The sequence below is a fragment of the Candoia aspera genome, chromosome 9 (genome assembly GCF_035149785.1).
Source record: "Candoia aspera isolate rCanAsp1 chromosome 9, rCanAsp1.hap2, whole genome shotgun sequence".
NCBI lineage: Eukaryota > Metazoa > Chordata > Lepidosauria > Squamata > Boidae > Candoia > Candoia aspera.
In genome coordinates, this window is record NC_086161.1 from 23,499,139 (window position 1) to 23,517,407 (window position 18,269).

An 18,269-nucleotide genomic window follows, 5' to 3' on the forward strand; every position below is an offset into this window, starting at 1 on the left:
CAGGCTTCCTGTGACCTAGTTCAGCTTCCAGCTTTCCATTATGGTTTAAAGTCAAATATGACAAGGCAGAGAGAGGAGGAGAGGCAGAGTTTGCTGCTTGTTGAAAATAGAGCCTGGTCTATCAAAACAGAGAAAATACAGACTCTTATCAATGGATTTCAGAGGGACTGGACTCAGCACACGGATAAATAATAGGGTGGACAGAAGCAGCAATAGGGGGCACATCTGGTCTGGCAGAAGAAGCTGAAGAATTTTACCTCCCTAGCCCAGAGCCTTGGTTAAGTAGCTTGCCAGTCTAAGAGAAAATCCACCCCAACTCCTGCTTCTGAGCTTCTTGCTGGAGCTGCTGGCCACCAGCCGGAGAAAGATCCCAAAGCAGATCGGTTCAGAAGACCGAGGTGTGAAGCTGTTAATTGCACGAGGGCAACTTGCAGGCATAGTCCCTGTTCTGCAGCAACAGGAAGGCTGGGTGGCCCTTGGGAGGGGCGGGGAAGGGATTTAGCGCTTCCTCTCCCTGCCAAGGCCCAGAGGAAAAGCAGCTCTCAAGAAGATGCTCAAATTTCACATGAAAACCTTCTTGGCACCCATGGAAGTTTCTCTTGAAAGGAAAATTGTTGATAAGATGGAAGGGGGAAAATTTTAAAACCTCCTCCTGACCCTTGCAGTTCCAAGGCTGTTCCGACTTCCCCAAGACTTCTATCCATGCACTGAAAGCCACGCTGGTTAATTTCATATTTCCAAGCGTTGAGGAAAAGAAAGGCAGATGATATCCGGTCAGAGCAAATGATTCATCACAGTTTTTCAGACTGAATCCAGAGTGCTGCGTAGGAGAGGCTGAGGGATGGAAGTGCAGCACTCACATCGGGCACAGCCCCTGAGAGGGAGCGATGGCTGCACTGCTACAGGACTGTGTCTCCAAGAGGTCCTTTTCCCATCTCCCTTCTCATTACAGTAGAGAGGAAACATGAATCATTTCTTAAACTACCAAAGCCATCGGGGTGAGCACAGGATATGGTCAAAAAAGTCAAGATGGCGGCCATGAGAGTGCCGTCGAAGCTCTGCCTGGTTTTTATGCATTGCACATAAAACCAGGCAGAACTTTGATGGCACCCTTGCAGCCACCATCTTGACTTTTTTGACCCCACCCTGTGGACACCCCGGAAAGCTGCGTTTCCTTATTTCAGTTAAAAACCTGAAAATAACTGGGGAGGGGGGGGGGGAATAATTAAATATGAAATGGAATCCATTGATGCACTAAATTCCAAGAAATTAGCAAAAAGAAATGAAGCCTGAACTATTTCTAGGTTATAAAACTTTTCCAAAATAATGCAAGCAACAGGACCTCATAGGAGAATCTAAGCTACAAAATAAATCTGGCCTCGGCCGGATTTCAGCTTCAGTTGAAATGCATCTCATTCATGCTTTTCTCGCTTTGCCAGGCAAAACGTGCTTTTGTTTTGTCTCGAGAAGTACAGAGTCCAAGGGCATTGTTGGCAGAGCCATGGAGCCACGCATCAATCGACTTGTTTGTGCCAGGCTGGGCCCTACCATAGTGCTCAAAACATGGGCGAATATTTTCCTCCAGTTTGAGTCCTGGCTGGGCAGCTTTTTCTAAGTCTGACTAGAACGCTACGTCAAACGGTCCTCTTCAGCTTCCCGCTGAGATGGGTGTGCAGAGACAGCTCAAGAGATGTGGCAAGAAGATCTGCAAATGGCCGAGCAATGCACTGCAGGTGGCCATGACCATGGTTTATGGAGTCTTGGAGCTCTCTGAGCTTCGCTGTTTGCTTGCAGACATTTCATGACCGAATTAGATAACATCATCAGTGCAAGGGTGTGTCGGGGAGTGAGGTGAGGTCCACGATCATGCTTTATATAGGTGGCTACCGACCACTTCACCGTGGGGCATTCCAGGATGTCTCAAAGTCCTTTGATTCCAATAGCTTTCTGGAAGTAGCCATTGGGGTGAAAAGCAACTCTGGGGAGCTTCCCACTGGAGGTACAATGACTCTGTTCTTCCGGGTGATGGACTGGGAAAGTGATGTCTCGATCAGCTGCTTAAAGCAGCTGCTTCAGGTCACCTAGCAGTATCGCTGGCAGTGTGTAGGGATAAACTCAGCCTCTCCTTCTGGGCTAAATCATATCATGGAATCCTAGGGTTGAAAAGGGCCATCGAGGCCATGGGATTCCTCCCCCTGCTCGGTACTGGAGTCCAAAGGAAAGCACCCTGACAGATGGTGGTCCAGCCTCTCCTTGAATACTTCTGTCAAAGGGGAGGCAAGACTTCTCTGGGGCTTTGGTTTCCACAGCCAAATTATTCTGAACCTGAGGAGCTTTTCTGAATCAGAATCTGCTGTTGTGTGTCCTGCACTCTGGAATGATGGAGAAGGTCTTGATCTTTGCTGGAACACTTTTCAAGTATTGAAATAGTGCTGCCATACCCCTTCCCAGTCTTCTCTCATCAAAGCTACACAGAGCCAGTTTCCCCAATCTCTCCTCATAAAACGAGGTTTTGGTCCCCTGATTATTCTTTGCACCTGTTCCAGTTTGTCTGAATCCTTCTTAATGGGATGACCAGGACTGGACTCAGCGAAGATGTAAGAGCTGCTTCCCAGGCTGATAAAGCTTCTGGAGATTGAAACAACCAGCTGCAAGCTTCCCCATGATCAGCGCAGAGACTTTTCTCCTTATCCAGACATGGGAAGAGAATCAAAAAGTTTTTACTCTAATGTACACAGGAATACGTTGGTTTTAAACTGAAAATATTTTGGTGCTAGAATTCTTGTATCTCTTCCCCATTTATCTCAATAAATCTTGCTAAAGAAGACTCTGTGAATCATGCTTGGAAAAGAATTACTTTTGATTTGGAGCAGCCGCCGATGAGCCTGACAAATGAACGCATTCACACACCTCCAAGCACAGACATCTATTGGAAGCCAAAATGGTGTCATGTGCATCACAACATTATTACACAAAGGACCTGAATTAGGTAGTTTGCATTGCTGGTGCAAGTTACAAAATTTGCATTACGGTGTCATGATGCATGTTCCGCTACTTATTCCCCCTTTGTTCCTCAACCTGCAGAAACCGAGGCCAGGGTTAATATCTGGTGGATATAATCTTAGCAGCTATTGATAATCCTACACATCATCTGTTGAAAAGGAAACAGATTCTTGGCTGTTTTTGCTGTTTCAGCTACTTCTGATTTTTTTGGTTGGCTGCCTGGTTTTCATCTGCTGTACTCTTTTTCATTCTCTTAATTATCTGTGCTGATTTATGACATTTTGATGGGTTTCATGGTTTTATAATTGAAAACCAATTGGCACATTTGCACATGAGCTGGAGAATTAGCAGCCACTGAGTTTGTTCAGCCACCCAGAGACTCAGCTTGACCCTGACTGCCTTTGCTCCAAAATTGATCCCTGAAAGCCACAGCTGGCATCCTTGAACCTAACTTACCACTCAAGAATCCCTGATGGACTGAAGGAAAGGACCCCCCGCCCCCCTTCTCCTTAGGATGCAGGTAAGGCCTTCTTTAGGGCAAAACAGTATCATCTGAGGGAACGGCTTCAAGGAGGTTGGCATGAACTCTGATGATCCGGGCGTCAAGATGCTGAAGAAAGCACCATCTTGAGGTGTGGAACTTAGCTCTTGTGGGGCAATAACCTTAAATGCCCTGTGGAAAACATGGCCACTAATTCTGAGTTAGGCCTCCCCAGTCTGATGCCTTCTGCTGGGTTGGCATTATGGCTCATCCACGGTCAGCCAGCATGAATTGCCATGACTAAGAATTAGAAGTATCTGTTTCCTTCTTTAAGGAAAAGAATGTTCTGCTTCCCATTGTACTAACATTGGCACCCCTTAAAAATCCCAACGACATCAAAGTACTGACACATTCATCCTGATGTTACTGAGCATAGAGGACGATTTTGTACTTTGCATTAGTTGTGTAACGTGACTGACGCAAATTTCATAATTGTATTAGATGCTCAATGACATCAGGATACTTATGTCATCACTTGCCTGCCCCATGGCTATCTGCAGATACCAAAGACAAATCCAGAGACATAAAAACTCCTCCTACAAAAATAAAAAATTATTCCAATTTTGGGGGATGTCAGCTTTGTTATACAACCCCCAAGTTCTTCCTCTGAATTACAGCCCCTGCTGGCTCCTCTACGAAGAGGAGTGCCTGTTATTTCACTTTTCTAAGCAATATCATTGTACAGATTAAGAAATGTAGTTATGGTTGGCACATTTCTCTTAATACTCACAAAGCAAGCCTTGTAGGCCCCTTCCTGTCCCATGTTCCCACATGCATCAGTGTCATCTCTAATCATTCCTTGCCAGGAGACATCCTAACACAGCTCGACCCAGGGTGGGCAGACACAGAAGGAATAAATGCCCCCATAAAAAATCCAGTGTTTAGATTAATTCAGCTCATTAAACACAATCTCATTTCTTTTAGATCCTTGCAATGAAATACTGGGTGCTGCTGTGGTGCAAAAAAACTCAACACAATAAATAAATAAAAATCAGCCTTTAGCTTCCTTTTAAATCCCTCCCCACCCCCACCCCACCCCCACCTCCGCAATATTTCCACTGATTTCTCAAAGGCATTCCTGGAAAGTAGAAATGGAGGGTGGCTGCAGTTTGCCAGAGGGAAGGAAGTGAGGGAGGGAGGGAGGGTAGTAAGAGCATCCCGGTGGCTAAGGAACGGTGGGATGCAACCTCAGTCATGGTCTCTGGCCAGCCATGACTCACTTTGGCAGGCGGCTGGGGACTGCCAAACATGTCCTTCCACAAGTGCTCCCCAGCCTCAGCATCTTCCCAGCCTAAAGGGGCATTACAGCTCATCCCTGACATCCAGAGTTAGCACATGGATCAGGACTCTTTGAACCACCATGTTTGTTAGTTCAGTTTGGTTACTCCATGACCACATTGGCTTGCCAAGCATCTACAGATGGCCTAGACAGTGCATGAAATGTGCTTTTGCCAGAACCTTGGATGATCTTCAGCCTAAGTACACAATGTGCAAGGTGCAGTGAAGTAAGGTTATAACAGGGCATAGAAGAAACAGGGAGGAGCATGAGTGAAGCCACCCTCAGATCCTACAGCAGGTCAAAGTTCAGAGAATCCACGCAGCAGCTACTATGTAAAATGGAAAATGCTGTCATTCAAGTTCAGTGTCTCTCTTTTTTGTCATTGGGAATATAATACTGTGGCTCATCAAGGTTGAGATTCTTTTTTTAAGAAAAGAGTATTTGTGTAGATTTTGCTCCTTGTTCTGACACATATGCATATTTTGTTGACATTTTTTCAGTTATTGCAAGTAATTCCCCTGTATAATGCATTTGGTCTACCATTTTCTTGAATATATGAACTCAACTTTTATACAGATTTTCCCTAATTTGCTTTTTCAAATTGCAAAATTCAGAGGATCAAAAATATGAAACAATAACTGTGCTCCGGTTTGACAAATTTACATTGAAATGCAACCTAAATTAATTTTGTTCCTGATCCACCCTTCTCTAAACCATTTTGAAAATTATGAGATTTTCTCCCAGGTATAATATAAACATATAAAGCCTACAAATATATACAGTACTACACATGTGTTCAGGTAATATATAAACATTATATTAATATGATCATATAAAAATATGGTTTTGAGTTACTGGTGTCACAGTTACCATTCCACAACAAACAGGATAAAAATGCAATGGTTTTAGAGGACATCACCACTCTCTTTCATTGCATGCCTGTGTTCAGGATGCTCTGAGTGCCTTTATTTTATTCTTGTCATTGCAGAAAATCTGGCAACCCTGCAGGGGCTTTATTTAAACTCGCAGTTCAAAAAAGAAGGAACTTGCCCTTTAAAAAACACTGAAATAGCCAAGGAGAATCAGCTTCCCTTTAAAGAATCATTAATCACATGCTTTTCAAGGAAACCCAGACCTGAAACCCTAGAACTGGTGGCCTTTCGGTGACCCTCCCATTCAAACTCATGGGGATTTTTCTGCAGGCACTTGTGCAAAAAGATGGATTTCTATGCAAACTTACACAGTGTGTGCTGGAGATGATGACGGAGCTAGAGATGAAACTCAGGCCGTCGTTCATGCTCACTTGGAGAGCAGCTTCCCTAAAACAAGGAAGGAGAGGAGAAGTCACTTGTTGGGGGTAGACTCAGAGTCCACTTCTTTTGAAAATGCAACACCGTGCTGGTGCAGATTCTTTGTCTTTTGTAGATCAAATTCCTCCAACCTGGTGGCCTTCAGATGTCTTGGGCTTCAGCAGTGAAGAATGGAAGTCCACTATCACATCTACAGGGCAACCAAGCTGGAGAAAGCAACTCGATTTGCTGAATGACCAGAATAGCAACAGAATATGTCTTCCCTGGCAGGCAGGAGCTACATCCACCAGCCTGCTAGATGGTGGGTGCAGTGCTACAATCAAAGCCCTGCCCGATTTCTACAAGTGTAATGGGTAAGGGACGGGGCTCCGATCACAATGTTGTACCCTCTATCTTGCTTCTTGGCCCGCCTGTGGTCACCTTGGACATCAGGCTATCAAGAACCAAATCTTCCTCCCCAAAATTACCGAAAGGAGCATGGGCAGATCAGAAAGCACAGAAGCAAAAGAAAATTCACAAGTGAAAGTTACAGTGAAAAGAGCTCTTCTGTTTAAAGCCCGTATTTTCATAAACCTACATGCCAGCTTCTTGTAAGACAGGTGCTGGGCAGAGCAAGTAGGTGTCCTCCACTACAAAGGGTTTCTCATCTGGAAAGAGAAGCAGAGAAGGTGGTTTCAGGTAAAGCGACTTTGGAAAGGACAATTAGGCGAACAGTAATTTTTTGATTTTCTTTTATTAAAAACAAACACCTCCCCAAGGTTCAGCCCCATTTCTCAACAAGTCATATAGCAAAAATGAAATGGAAACACCCATAAAATAAAATAAGTACATCCATAAAAAAAAGCACAGGGACTTGGGATCAATTGTCAAAGGTCATCTCTGGTCTGGAACAAAATGGCTTCTGCTTATCGGCAGAAGATGCTAAGAAGCAGGATGACCATCTCTCAGATGAGTTTTTCAGAGCAACATGGCAGCTACTCTACCATCTTCACATGATGAGTTGTTTGACTTGGTCATGGAAATAACCAGCAAGCAACAGTGTGGAGGCTTCAGAAGAAGAGCTTCACAAAGATGTTGGTCTATACTCATGGCCAATGGAGATGGATAGAAAGAGGGGTTGGTTCACAAAACAGGCTTACTCTGAAACCTGGTTAAAAATCCACAATTCTTATGTACACAGAGAAACTTGATTATGGCTTCAGGTGATGGCCCAGTTCAAACAACATGCTAAAACAAAGGGTAGGTCTCCATACCATGTGATGACCCAAGTTCACTTTTCTCAACTCTAGCATGTTGTTTGAGCCTGGCTGATCAGTTTTATCTCATTTTTTAAAAAGTGTTAAATTCTATTCACATATCATAGAATTGCAGAATGTAGGAATTAGATATCTGTTTCAATCTCATCCTTGATGTAGGAATCTAATAAACTTTGCCCAACAGGAGGTCATTCAACCCACGTTTGAAAACCTCCAATGGGGGAAAGCCAGGCAGACTGTTCCACTCCTTTAACAGCTCATTTCATTAGGAAATGCCTCCTCTTATTCAGCCCAAATCTTCTTTCTTTTATTTTCAACCTGCTAGACCTTGTCCTGTCCTAGATTTTAACAACAGCAACAAAAGAGCCATATTACAACCACCTAGATATTTGTAGACTACAATCATATGTCCCCTTAGTCTTGAAATGAAGCTCCAAGATATACCTTACTGCTAACAATTTATTTTATAAATACGATTTTTTAAATGTTAATTTTTAAGGGTCATCCTACTTCCACGAATATATCTATTTTTGCACAGATGTTCTCCAATGAACCCATAGGGTTCCTGTGCAATGGGCCCCATTTCTCATGAGGTTTACATAATTGATGCAAATAACCCAGCTGATGTGCTCTTGTGAATAACAGATGTCCACCCTCCAAGTTAATCCATTAACATGAGATTTGCTCTGCATTTGGCACATTTTTACTGTGGAAAGATTCAGAAAAGAATGCATTTCCAGAGGCGGTTGAGTTTTCGATCATGTATTGGTCTGAATGTATAAAATACAAAGTTTCTGATGAAGTTCACATCAGAAAACAATGAGATTCCAGACATTTGGAGAGCCTAACAATCCTTAGAGAGCTTCCAGCTCATGGAATTGTTCTGGAGACCAGTAGTGAGTAAGGAAGATGACCTTGGCAGAGCTTTGCAGGCGCCGATGCATATCTCCATCAAGGCCATCTTCCTTACTCACTACAGGCCCTGGGGGCGGGGCTGAAAAATGATTGCCCTTTCATCTGTATTATTTACTGTTTCAGTATTGCTATTTCATATTTTATTCCTCTTTTTTTGGCCAATGTTTTACATGCTTTCAGGAATGTGAACTGCTGGGAGCCCCTGCTGATTATGGTAATAGGAGAAATAAGCCAACACAGAAACTGATTTTCCCCTCCCAGCTTTCCCCCCAAAAGCGCTGGAGGTCCTTTGCCCCTTTGAGCCAGCTTCCCTTCGCAACTACGTTGGGCAGTATTTTAGACTTGAAGATGGGCTTCCCATGAATGACATGGCTGGGTGGAAATCCGAACCCAGGCCTTTCAATACCGTCTGCACTTCTAGAAGTTTTTGATGCAGTTTCTTTCTTTTCCTTCCAGGGCCGTCACACAGCTGCGCTGGGTCCCAGCTGCAGCCGCCAGGGCACCATCAGTCTTCAGATTGCCCTGTAATTAAGCCTATGAGCAGTGCAATGGCTGGTAGGGTTTAACTTGACCACTTTGGCTTGGCTATACGGCAGAAACCGTATCGGGGTTGGAACTGAAGGCAATTCCTTAGATTTGGCCAGACAGCAGATACCGCAAGTCTTCCCTTGTCGGACCCAAGAGTCAACATTTTTGGTTAATTCCAACCCTGACCAATGCAAAATGGGTCAGCATCGTGCCTCTTCTGAAATGCTCATTTAGGTTAGCGTTGCACAAGGCCTACTTATTGCAATAGGACCCTGTCCTTCTTGGGACACTCTCTAGCCATACTTGCTGAGAGCTTATGTTTAATTAACTCTGGGACTCTCTACTCCTGTTCCTTGGGAGAAGAGAATTGATTTCAGGTTATTATGTTTGTGAAATCATTGGGCTTTCGCCTGTCCGTTTTTAAGCATAGAAGATGTTCCAGATTGTCACTCCAGACTAGCGTTTCTCAACCTTGGCAACTGCTGGCTGGAGAATTCTGGGCGTTGACGTCTACGCATCTTAAAGTTACCAAGGTTGAGAAACCCTGCTCCAGATTATGCAGGTCAGGCATTATTCACTTCTTTTGTAGCACTGAAATTCAGTGCTCTTCAAACTGGGGCCAAAGGTTCAAAGGAAGGTAATAAAGATGAAATTGAGGGACTTGAGTACATGCTGTTTGAGGATAGGCTAAAGAACCTGCAATGTTCAGTCTGAAGAGAAGAGGACTTTGGGGCAAAGGCGCCCCAAGGGGGGTCAAAAAAGTCAAGATGGTAGCTGCAACCACATGTTGTATGTGCAAAATGGACAGCGCCTTGATCATGCAGCCCCGGCGCCATCTTCACTTTTATGACACTCCCCTGTGTGGTCACCCCTGCTTGAATGAGACATGATGTAGGTCTGATGTAGCTCTCCTACATTTCTTCCTCCATCTCTGCCCAGTTCTTTTCTTTTCCTACATCCAAACTATTGCCCTCAATCCACACACAAGATTTCTCCAGAAGCTTTTAAAGTGTTATATAATAAACAAATACAGATTCATGAACAAAGACAGACAAATTAAGCTTATAAAAAAATCCAAGGCATTTCAAACAGCAGCTATCTCAGAAAATGTCAAGCAGTCTAAAGGTCCATGAGATACAAAGTAATTCCAACACTTGTGGACTTCAATTCCCAGAATTCTTAAAAGTAGTCATGTGAGTTGGAGAGTTCTGGAAATTGAAGTCCACACATCAGGAGGGCACTCAAGGTGGAGAAGACTATCCTAAGTGGTCTCTTTAGGGATGGTATAGTACAATGCAGGATTTCAAGGGAGACCTACAATGTGGATTTCCTAAGTTTAACAGAACATAATGGCACCATTTATGATGGAAACATCTGAAGCAGCCTGTCTCCAAAAGGAGCTTCCTTGTGTTATTTTAGGTCCATTTTCTATGGAGCTTTGGAAGGTCAATCCTAGCACAGTTTAGCATCCTGAATCTTATGATCTACTCAAGAGTTGGTATGTCAAATTCCCAGCCACTTGATGCTTCCAAACTATCTTCAAGGGCATCTCCATGAGTGTGTCTTAAGAGCAAACAAGTAGACAAACTGTATGCAAAGCAGCAGATCTGTTCCTTATTCTCTAGTCCCTTCCAGGTTATACCAGGTGAATCTAAAAAGAATGTACATTCTTGGCCATCAGTGCCACCTGGCTGGTTCTAGAATATGCCCAACTTGTGTATCTGTTCTTTAATGGCCACCAGTGACTCATTCAAGGCTGCCTGTCTCTCACATGCACACAGATCCATTAGTCCATCTCTGCTTTGTCTGGACTGCCTCAGTTCACTGAATGTCACCCAGCTAATTACTGACCAAAGATATCCATTAAAGAACATGCCTGGCAAACTGAGAGACCTGCAGATGTATCTTTAGATATTTCAAAGGACTGTCTCAGCTATAGGAATATATTGGAACAGACTTATCCATGGATGGAGCCTGAGTAAACAAAATCAGATTTCAGTTAAGGGAAAGCGTTTTTCTGATGTTTGCCAAAAACACATGGAGGAACAGCTGGGACAGGATCACAGCCTTCACCTCAAGGTTCTGGTCCTCTTCCTTTAAGGTGGAATTGTGAGGATCATAATCCTGCTGTAATCTTTGGCCTTGACAATCTTATTTATTTTTTAAAGCCATCTAGAAGAGCAGTCTTAATCTCTTTTCAGCCTCAAAGAGCGCTTTTTATTTCCTCTGAGTTAATCTGACACTGCTTTTCCTTACACCTTCTGTTGTGTGACTCAACCTGATTAGACAGGAGCTCAGAGTATCTTGAAGTAAACCCCACTCATGGTTGGATGAAGATCAGATGGTCTCACCTTGGAGCAGGCTGATGTTTCTGCTCCTTAGCGCCAGCCTTTTCTAGACTAGGCTGTGCTCTGGATAGGGAAAGGCCATCTGTATGGTTCCACTTCAGATGGCTAGTTTTGCAAATGATTTTCATTTCTTTCATAAGGAGCAATTTATCTTCTGCCTTGGTGCATAAGAGTAACACTTAGTATAGCTTTGCAAGTAAGCTCCAATTTCATTTTTCAAACCAAGCACTCTCTCCACTCGGAAGTTACTCATGTCTGGGGTACAAGCAAACTAATCCATATCTGAGCTTTTGCACAGCTTTTTTGACGGATTATCCAGATGCATTTCTGCCTTGTTTTATGGGACAAGGCAACTGGCAACTTTTAAGCAACCTGGAATTATATACTCTAGCAGAGCACTCAAAACACACCTCTGTAACCATCGCAACAGCCCAGTATCTGTATTATAATTCTGATCTTGCAGGCTGCGGGAGGGAAGTGATGGCTTGCATGCCCTCACTGGGTCAGAGTTATGTCAGCCTGAAAGCACCAAATAGCCACTAAGGTTCCATGAATGTGTTCATTTCACAACTGGAGGCAGCTGAAAAGGAAACCTCAAGTGCACTCAGCAAATCCTTTAGAATCTGCAAAAATTCAAAAAACAGCAAAGATCTGCCCAGGAGCAAGCACATTTCCCCTTCCAAAATAAATAAATGAAGCACCTTCCCTTTCTTAAGCTCCAGAGTATCTAAAACCGCCTGCAGCCCTTCTACTCAAGGGAGGAAAAGTTCTCACTGACTGAAAAATAATCAGATGAAATGCCTGTCACAGAACATTGCAGGTTGGGATTCTAAACTCCGACTAATTTCATAGTTTCTGCCGATATAGTTTTGCTTTGGGAGACATGGAGCCTCATGGGCATGGACTGCCATGGGTTCTGTGCTACGAATCAGGAGTCCGGTAGCACCTTTTCCGACTACCAAAAGGCATCAGCCTTTGTGAACTGCAGCTCACTTCCTTAGGTGCCACCACAGGCCAAAAGAGCTGTCTCTTGCCACCAGAGACTAACATAGCTCTCCTCCTACAGTGCTAAGCATCTGGATGTCTTCTCATCAACAGCCAAATGTATACCAAAAGCTGTCTGTCTTGGTTGCTACCTCTCTCCAGGCCACCGTTAGGCAGTTACGGCCATGCAACCCCACCACCAGTGCTAATATCTATTGACTACTAATGAACGTGTTACCTAGCATCCACGTACTGAATGAATAGAATACTCCAAGGAAGTATATAATGTATGGGCCGAGTCCCATCTTATTACGGAAGATGTCGGTGCAGGCATGGCTTCTCGGAGCACCATCCTTTTCAGTTCCCACCTCCAAGAACAACAACAGAAATAGAGGATCATTTTCTCCAACTTTCATAGAATTTCAAAAAGTTGCATGTGTTTGTAACTCCTGGAGGTAGGGAAGATCCTTATCTACCCTCTCAAGGAAGCAGTACATTTTTATTTACTCACTTACTTATTTTAAAGGCTTATATGGCTGCCCATCTTATGAAACACAACTCTGGGTAGCTCACAACAACAATAAACACCGAAACACAGTGACAACAATACAACCGAGGGGCAAAAACCGTTTGATTCTGTGCTGGCTCTTCCTGAAGTTTCCAGAGTTGTAAGTGGCTTTTTGTTGGATTTGTGCTTGGAAAGCGACCGTGCCCCACGCCCACTTTTAGGCAGACGCTTTCTGTAAAAGTTCTGTCACCCCGCGTTGTTGCTTAGATCAAAAAGATTCCTCTGGCTTCAGGATCTCAATAGGAAAGACAGAGCTTGTTTAGAACCCCCCAATCGTTAAGAATTCAAAGCATTAATCAACACATAAGATTCAGCAGCTTCCTGGTTATTGACTGTACACAGCTGATACCTGCTCCACTGCATTTTAAATAAAAACTCTCCGAGACGAGAAACATTCCTGTTACAGCTTGGCCCCAAAACAACTGAGACAGGAGGGGTAATACTTCAACCCTCTGAATAACACGTTATCAAATCTCCTTATAAATCTCTGCTATTTCAGTTAAAAAGAGAGGCCATTCAGGATTCCTCGTAAATGCGGATTAATTCTTCTTTAAATAAAAATACAAAGCTGTTTTGGCAGGCATACTGCAGCTTTCAGGGACCTACACCAGTGTTTCTCAACCTTGGCAACTTGAAGATGCGTGGACTTCAACTCTCAGAATTCCCCAGCCAGCCATATTTCTGTATATAACCTGCATGCTGGCTGGGGAATTCTGGGAGTTGAAGTCCACGCATCTTCAAGTTGCCAAGGTTGAGAAACACTGGCCTACACGGCATGTAGCATTCCTCTAAATGAGTGGGAAGTTTGCTTTTCCTCATTATTTGAGAACAAGAGATTCCCCTATTAACATTTTCCTTCATTAGAAGCCTCAAACTTCCAGACTGGGCTCAGTTAGACGTTCGGAAGTAACATCATTGCTCTGTAAACTGAAATTGGGGACAGCTCCAGATCTTGAACCTATATTACTAGACTGATTGTGAAGAAAGGATGTTACCAGAGGACCAGCCATGGAACTATTTCCTCTTTAAAACCATATATTCCTGTGGACATTAGAGTGGTGACTTTTTTATTTTCTTTCTAACTTGATTCTATAACTGAGGAGGCAGGTCTCTTCACTGATAATGAAAGCTGCAGTGAGCTGTTTCCATCATGGTTTCCTGAATTTTTATCAGTCTGAGAACGGCTCTTACGCTGTTTAATAAAGATGAGGTGGGAGAGGTGAACTCTCACATGACAGCACCAAGACAGATGTTGCATCAGTGACTGAAGGGGACCTGCTGTATGAGGAGATCAAGTTGGTCTATTGTTCCATCAAAGGACACATTAGTGTGTCCTCTGTGCAAGTGAGGACACACAGTTGCTTAAGGGTTCAGAAAGAAGGGAAGGGAAGGGAAGGGAAGGGAAGGGAAGGGAAGGGAAGGGAAGGGAAGGGAAGGGAAGGGAAGGGAAGGGAATGGAAGGGAGAAATATTCCTGTGGCTTAGATAAACAAGAGAAGGACTCTTGATGTCTCTCTACATAACCTGCACATCACAAGCTACAGGATAGGCTTTGGTGGTACAGAGCCATATTTTCATCCCTCCATTCTTCCTGGGTCCAAAGAGGATCTTCTTATATGTTTGCTCAGTTTTGCAAAGTCAAGAGTCTCCCAGATGAGAAAGAATACACAGTGTTCATTTTCAAAAGCACATTCCAGGAGGCAGATTTCCTTTCCTTAGGAATTGCAAAAGAATTTGATTGACATCATGTGCACGAAGAGGGAAAAACACAGTTGCCCCAGAATAACCCAGGAAAGAATGTGCTGGGGCAAGATCTGTTTTTAACAAGGGAAGCACCAGACCAGGCAGATGAGAGTTGAGATGCTGTGTGTCTGTGTGTGTGTTTCTATCTTCCAATGTAAAAATGCTGTCTCCTACTGAAGATAATTATGAAAACTTGAATAGAATAGAATAGAATAGAATAGAATAGAATAGAATAGAAATTATTAATGTGCAGTTAAAAGAACTGCGAGTGAAGCTAGAAGAAGCCAGTGAAATGAACTTGTTGCCATTCTAGTTTTTCCACTTAAGGGCTCCAAAACTTCTGTATTCTTTTTAACTGAACCTTGTAAACCTCTCTGAGTCTCATCTACTGAAGAGGAAAGTTTTCAAACAAAATGACTGAAATAAACAAACAACCTTCAGAGTAAAGTGTCAGGTTTCAAAGTTTTCTTTCTTTTTTTTCCACTGTGGATCTGTAAGGCAAGAAGGAGTAAAGATGCAGCTTCTTTGCAATGCTGGAAAATATTGCATGCCATGTCTTTTAGAGTTGGACGGATGTTTGGCACTGTTAAATCCCCAGTGAAGAGACTGTACTTTCCCCCCTTTAGGCATATTAAAATTGTTTTACATTAGATCCTTTTTAAAATTTCTTCTGCTTTGGTGGATCAGGTTGGGAGCGGATGGGTCTGTAGGCCTTGCTTAACCCTTAGCAGGCAGATGTGTTGCACTACCTCTCCCATCATCCTCAGCCTGCATGAGTACAATTAAGAGGTACAGTTTGCCCTGCTGGAATGAACTCATAGCTAGACAAAAATAGCTACTGGTGTGTTTCCCAGCCTTGAGGCTCTCTGGCTGGTCTCATTCATCATTGCTGTGACTCAAGATCTTGTGTTTCCACTTTCTGAGAATATTTCGTAAGATTGCTGTTGTCTCCCCGGGGTTCACTCTGATCTTCTTTTGTTGTCTGGAGCTCCTGGCGGGACCCTGGTTCAGCTAAGGTGGTGGTGGGGTTAATATTTTGCTCAGTTAAATGGTTTTGCTCCATCGCAGGCACCAACGGCTGTCATTCTTTGCTTCCCGGTACAAACAAAGTATTAGTTTGCATAATTTTCCTCTGACTTCTTCCTGGAAAATGTTGGTTGCAAAACAAATGTTGAAACTGGGATTCCAGATATGGAGAAAGGGGATGGTGGGCACATCTGGAATGTCAGGAGCCTGTCAGGAGCATACATGAATAACTGCCACGAGCATGTGAAGGGGGACAAGGCTTATCACCAGACCCTCTTTTCCAAGAAGGCCACATAAAGGAAGCTGAAAAAAAGAAAAATCACTACCCAAGAAGCCAAACAGAAGACAGTGATGGCATCAGCCCGCAAAAACTTGTGAACTCCTCATTAGCTGCCCCAGCGCCCACTTTGCAGAAGCAAACTGGTGAGGTTCCCAAACAAGAAAGGGAATCTGAAGCAGAGCTAGAGCCCTTAGCCTTGATGCCGACTCTCAGAGCAGGAGTGTCCACAGTTGTGAGGGGGTCAAAAAAGTCAAGATGGTGCCAGAACCATGCTTCATGCATGTAAAAAAGGGGCAGGGCTTTGCTTGCTTGGTTGTGGCTGCCATCTTGACTTTTTTGACCCCCTCCCTGTGAGCACCCCTGTCTTGTATAGACATCCACAAAACGTGGCAGAAAATTCCTTCTAAAGAAGGTAAACCGAGGGACTTCCAGGGAAGAAACGGTGAACCGAGGCCGCTCTGCTGAGAGCAGAGCTGGCAATTGTGGCGGAATGAATGAGTGGACCGGCTCTTTGTGATTCCTCTCTGGACCAGAAGAGGACTTGGGATCGCCCAAAAGTGCTCCAGACAGCTGCTCCTCGTGAGGAGACCACAAGACAGCAGTCTCCAGCAGGTTTAGAGCTCTGGGAGATGAGGGAATATCCACCTTGCTCAAACTGTGGTTGGCACCTTTGAAAGGACACTAAGTTCGCACACTTCCTTTTCCAATCACTTTCAGAAATGGCTCGTTAACTGCTTTTCAGCTACTAAAAACCTTTGGATTGACAAGTTTGGTGAGTTTCCTTCACTCCTTAGTGTAAGAAGTTTTAACTACAAGTTTAAGGACTTTAAAACATCTTTTCTTGGAGTAAACAGCAAAAGGATGATTAAAACTTTGATTTTGGAAAGTTACAAAAGGATTAAGGGCCCAGATGGATTTGAAATAAGATTTTGAAATTATAAGAATCCTTCTTGTGGGAAAATGCTGTTGTTGTGAATTCTTTAAAAAAATTACGATAGGATAGGACTTCGAAGGTTGGACACTTAGAGGATACTAGAAGGAACTAAAGATAAAGGAGAAGAACACTTAAATTTGACTTACTAATACAGAATGGAGCAAAATATGTCCAATATTGGACATATTGAAGATATTTGTGAACAATGGGCCTAGAAGTTAATTTTAAGAGTGTCTGCCTCTATAGATAGACTGTGTTTAAAAGATGCTACAGAAGAGGAACACAATTTACCGGACAAGACTGAGACTGATCTGAAAGTGGATTTAAAAATGACAGGCTACAAGAATGATTAATAATAATCTTAATAATAATTAGTAATAATTAAATAATTAAAAGGGATATACCAATTAGAAACCAAGAAAGTGACCTAGATAATTTTCCTATATTGGATTTATAAATGAAGCTTGTTAAAGCTTTGAAGAATTTTGTGAGAAGGGACAAAGAAAAAATGAAAAGAAATCAAGCTCTAAGACATTATTTGAAGGAATTAAAGATCAAGATTGTTAAAATTAAAGGGAAGGAATATAAAGTTGGTTTATTTGATCAAGGTTAAAATAGATATGTTGTTATCTCTGGTAACCCTTAATGGACTTTTGCTGATATCAGGACTGAAATGACCAGGCTTTAAGGAGTTGTTTATAGATAAGAGATGGGATATGGGAGGAAGAGATCATTTGTTGTATTTTTAAGAAAAGGTGATAAGTTACTAAAATTCATTATACTTGTGATGAAGGGGGAACTTATTTCTTTATATATTTTCTTTTCTTTTTCTTTACTGTATTCTTATTTTTTCTTTCTTTTCTATTTTTCTTTCTATTTTTTCTTTTCTGCACTTTCTATTTTTTCTTTTTTAGGTTGTATTAATTTTTATCTTTGTAATGTTTAATCAAATTACTATTAAAAAAAAGAAAGAAAAAAGGCAAACGGTCACTTCCAGACACTTGCCTCCCCAACCTGCTCACTTCGAGAGGCAAAAAACATCCACCTCACACCCATCAGTGCCTCGAAAAGGCAATCAGATCACACCACTCCTTAAGATACAGTATTTTTTAAAAAGGTCAAAAACATGCCATATTGAAAACAACAAGTTGTTAAAACCCTCATCGGATTAAAAAAGGAAGGAAGAAAACTGGTAAACACCCCCCAACCCCCAAGTCCTAGCTCAGCTTATTCTACCCCCGCCACCCACACACCCTGTCTAGATTCCTGACAGCTTCTAAACAAAACACTGAATTGCACCACCCACCCACAAAGGTCCCAAAAACATTCTTGGAAAGAGAGATGACATTGGAAGGTAGGGCTTCACTTGGCAACCTACCACTTCAGAGTTATGTTAAAAATTATATATATATTTTTTTTCCTAAAAACTGGCAGTATAGGAAGGACCTCTACCCTTCTCCTTCATCTTAGGCTGCCAGCTCAGAGTTCTGACCATCTAACCTGGTTCCAACCCTGGTTTTCCCCTTCTGCTTCCCTGTCACAAAACTTTGGGGCA

At 42.9% G+C, this 18,269-nt stretch overlaps 1 protein-coding gene across 1 annotated transcript in view; it reads right to left on the reverse strand.

Annotated features, from left to right (window-relative positions):
* The window catches only part of ANTXR1 (ANTXR cell adhesion molecule 1), a 152,565-nt gene that overhangs the window by 62,396 nt on the left and 71,900 nt on the right, over positions 1-18,269 (reverse strand). Inside the window, exons 11-12 of the mRNA XM_063311570.1 lie at positions 6,711-6,780; positions 6,064-6,142 (exon numbers count right to left, since the gene is read on the reverse strand). Of these exons, the coding sequence (XP_063167640.1) occupies positions 6,064-6,142; positions 6,711-6,780 (149 nt within the window). The remainder of the gene's footprint in view (positions 1-6,063; positions 6,143-6,710; positions 6,781-18,269) is intronic.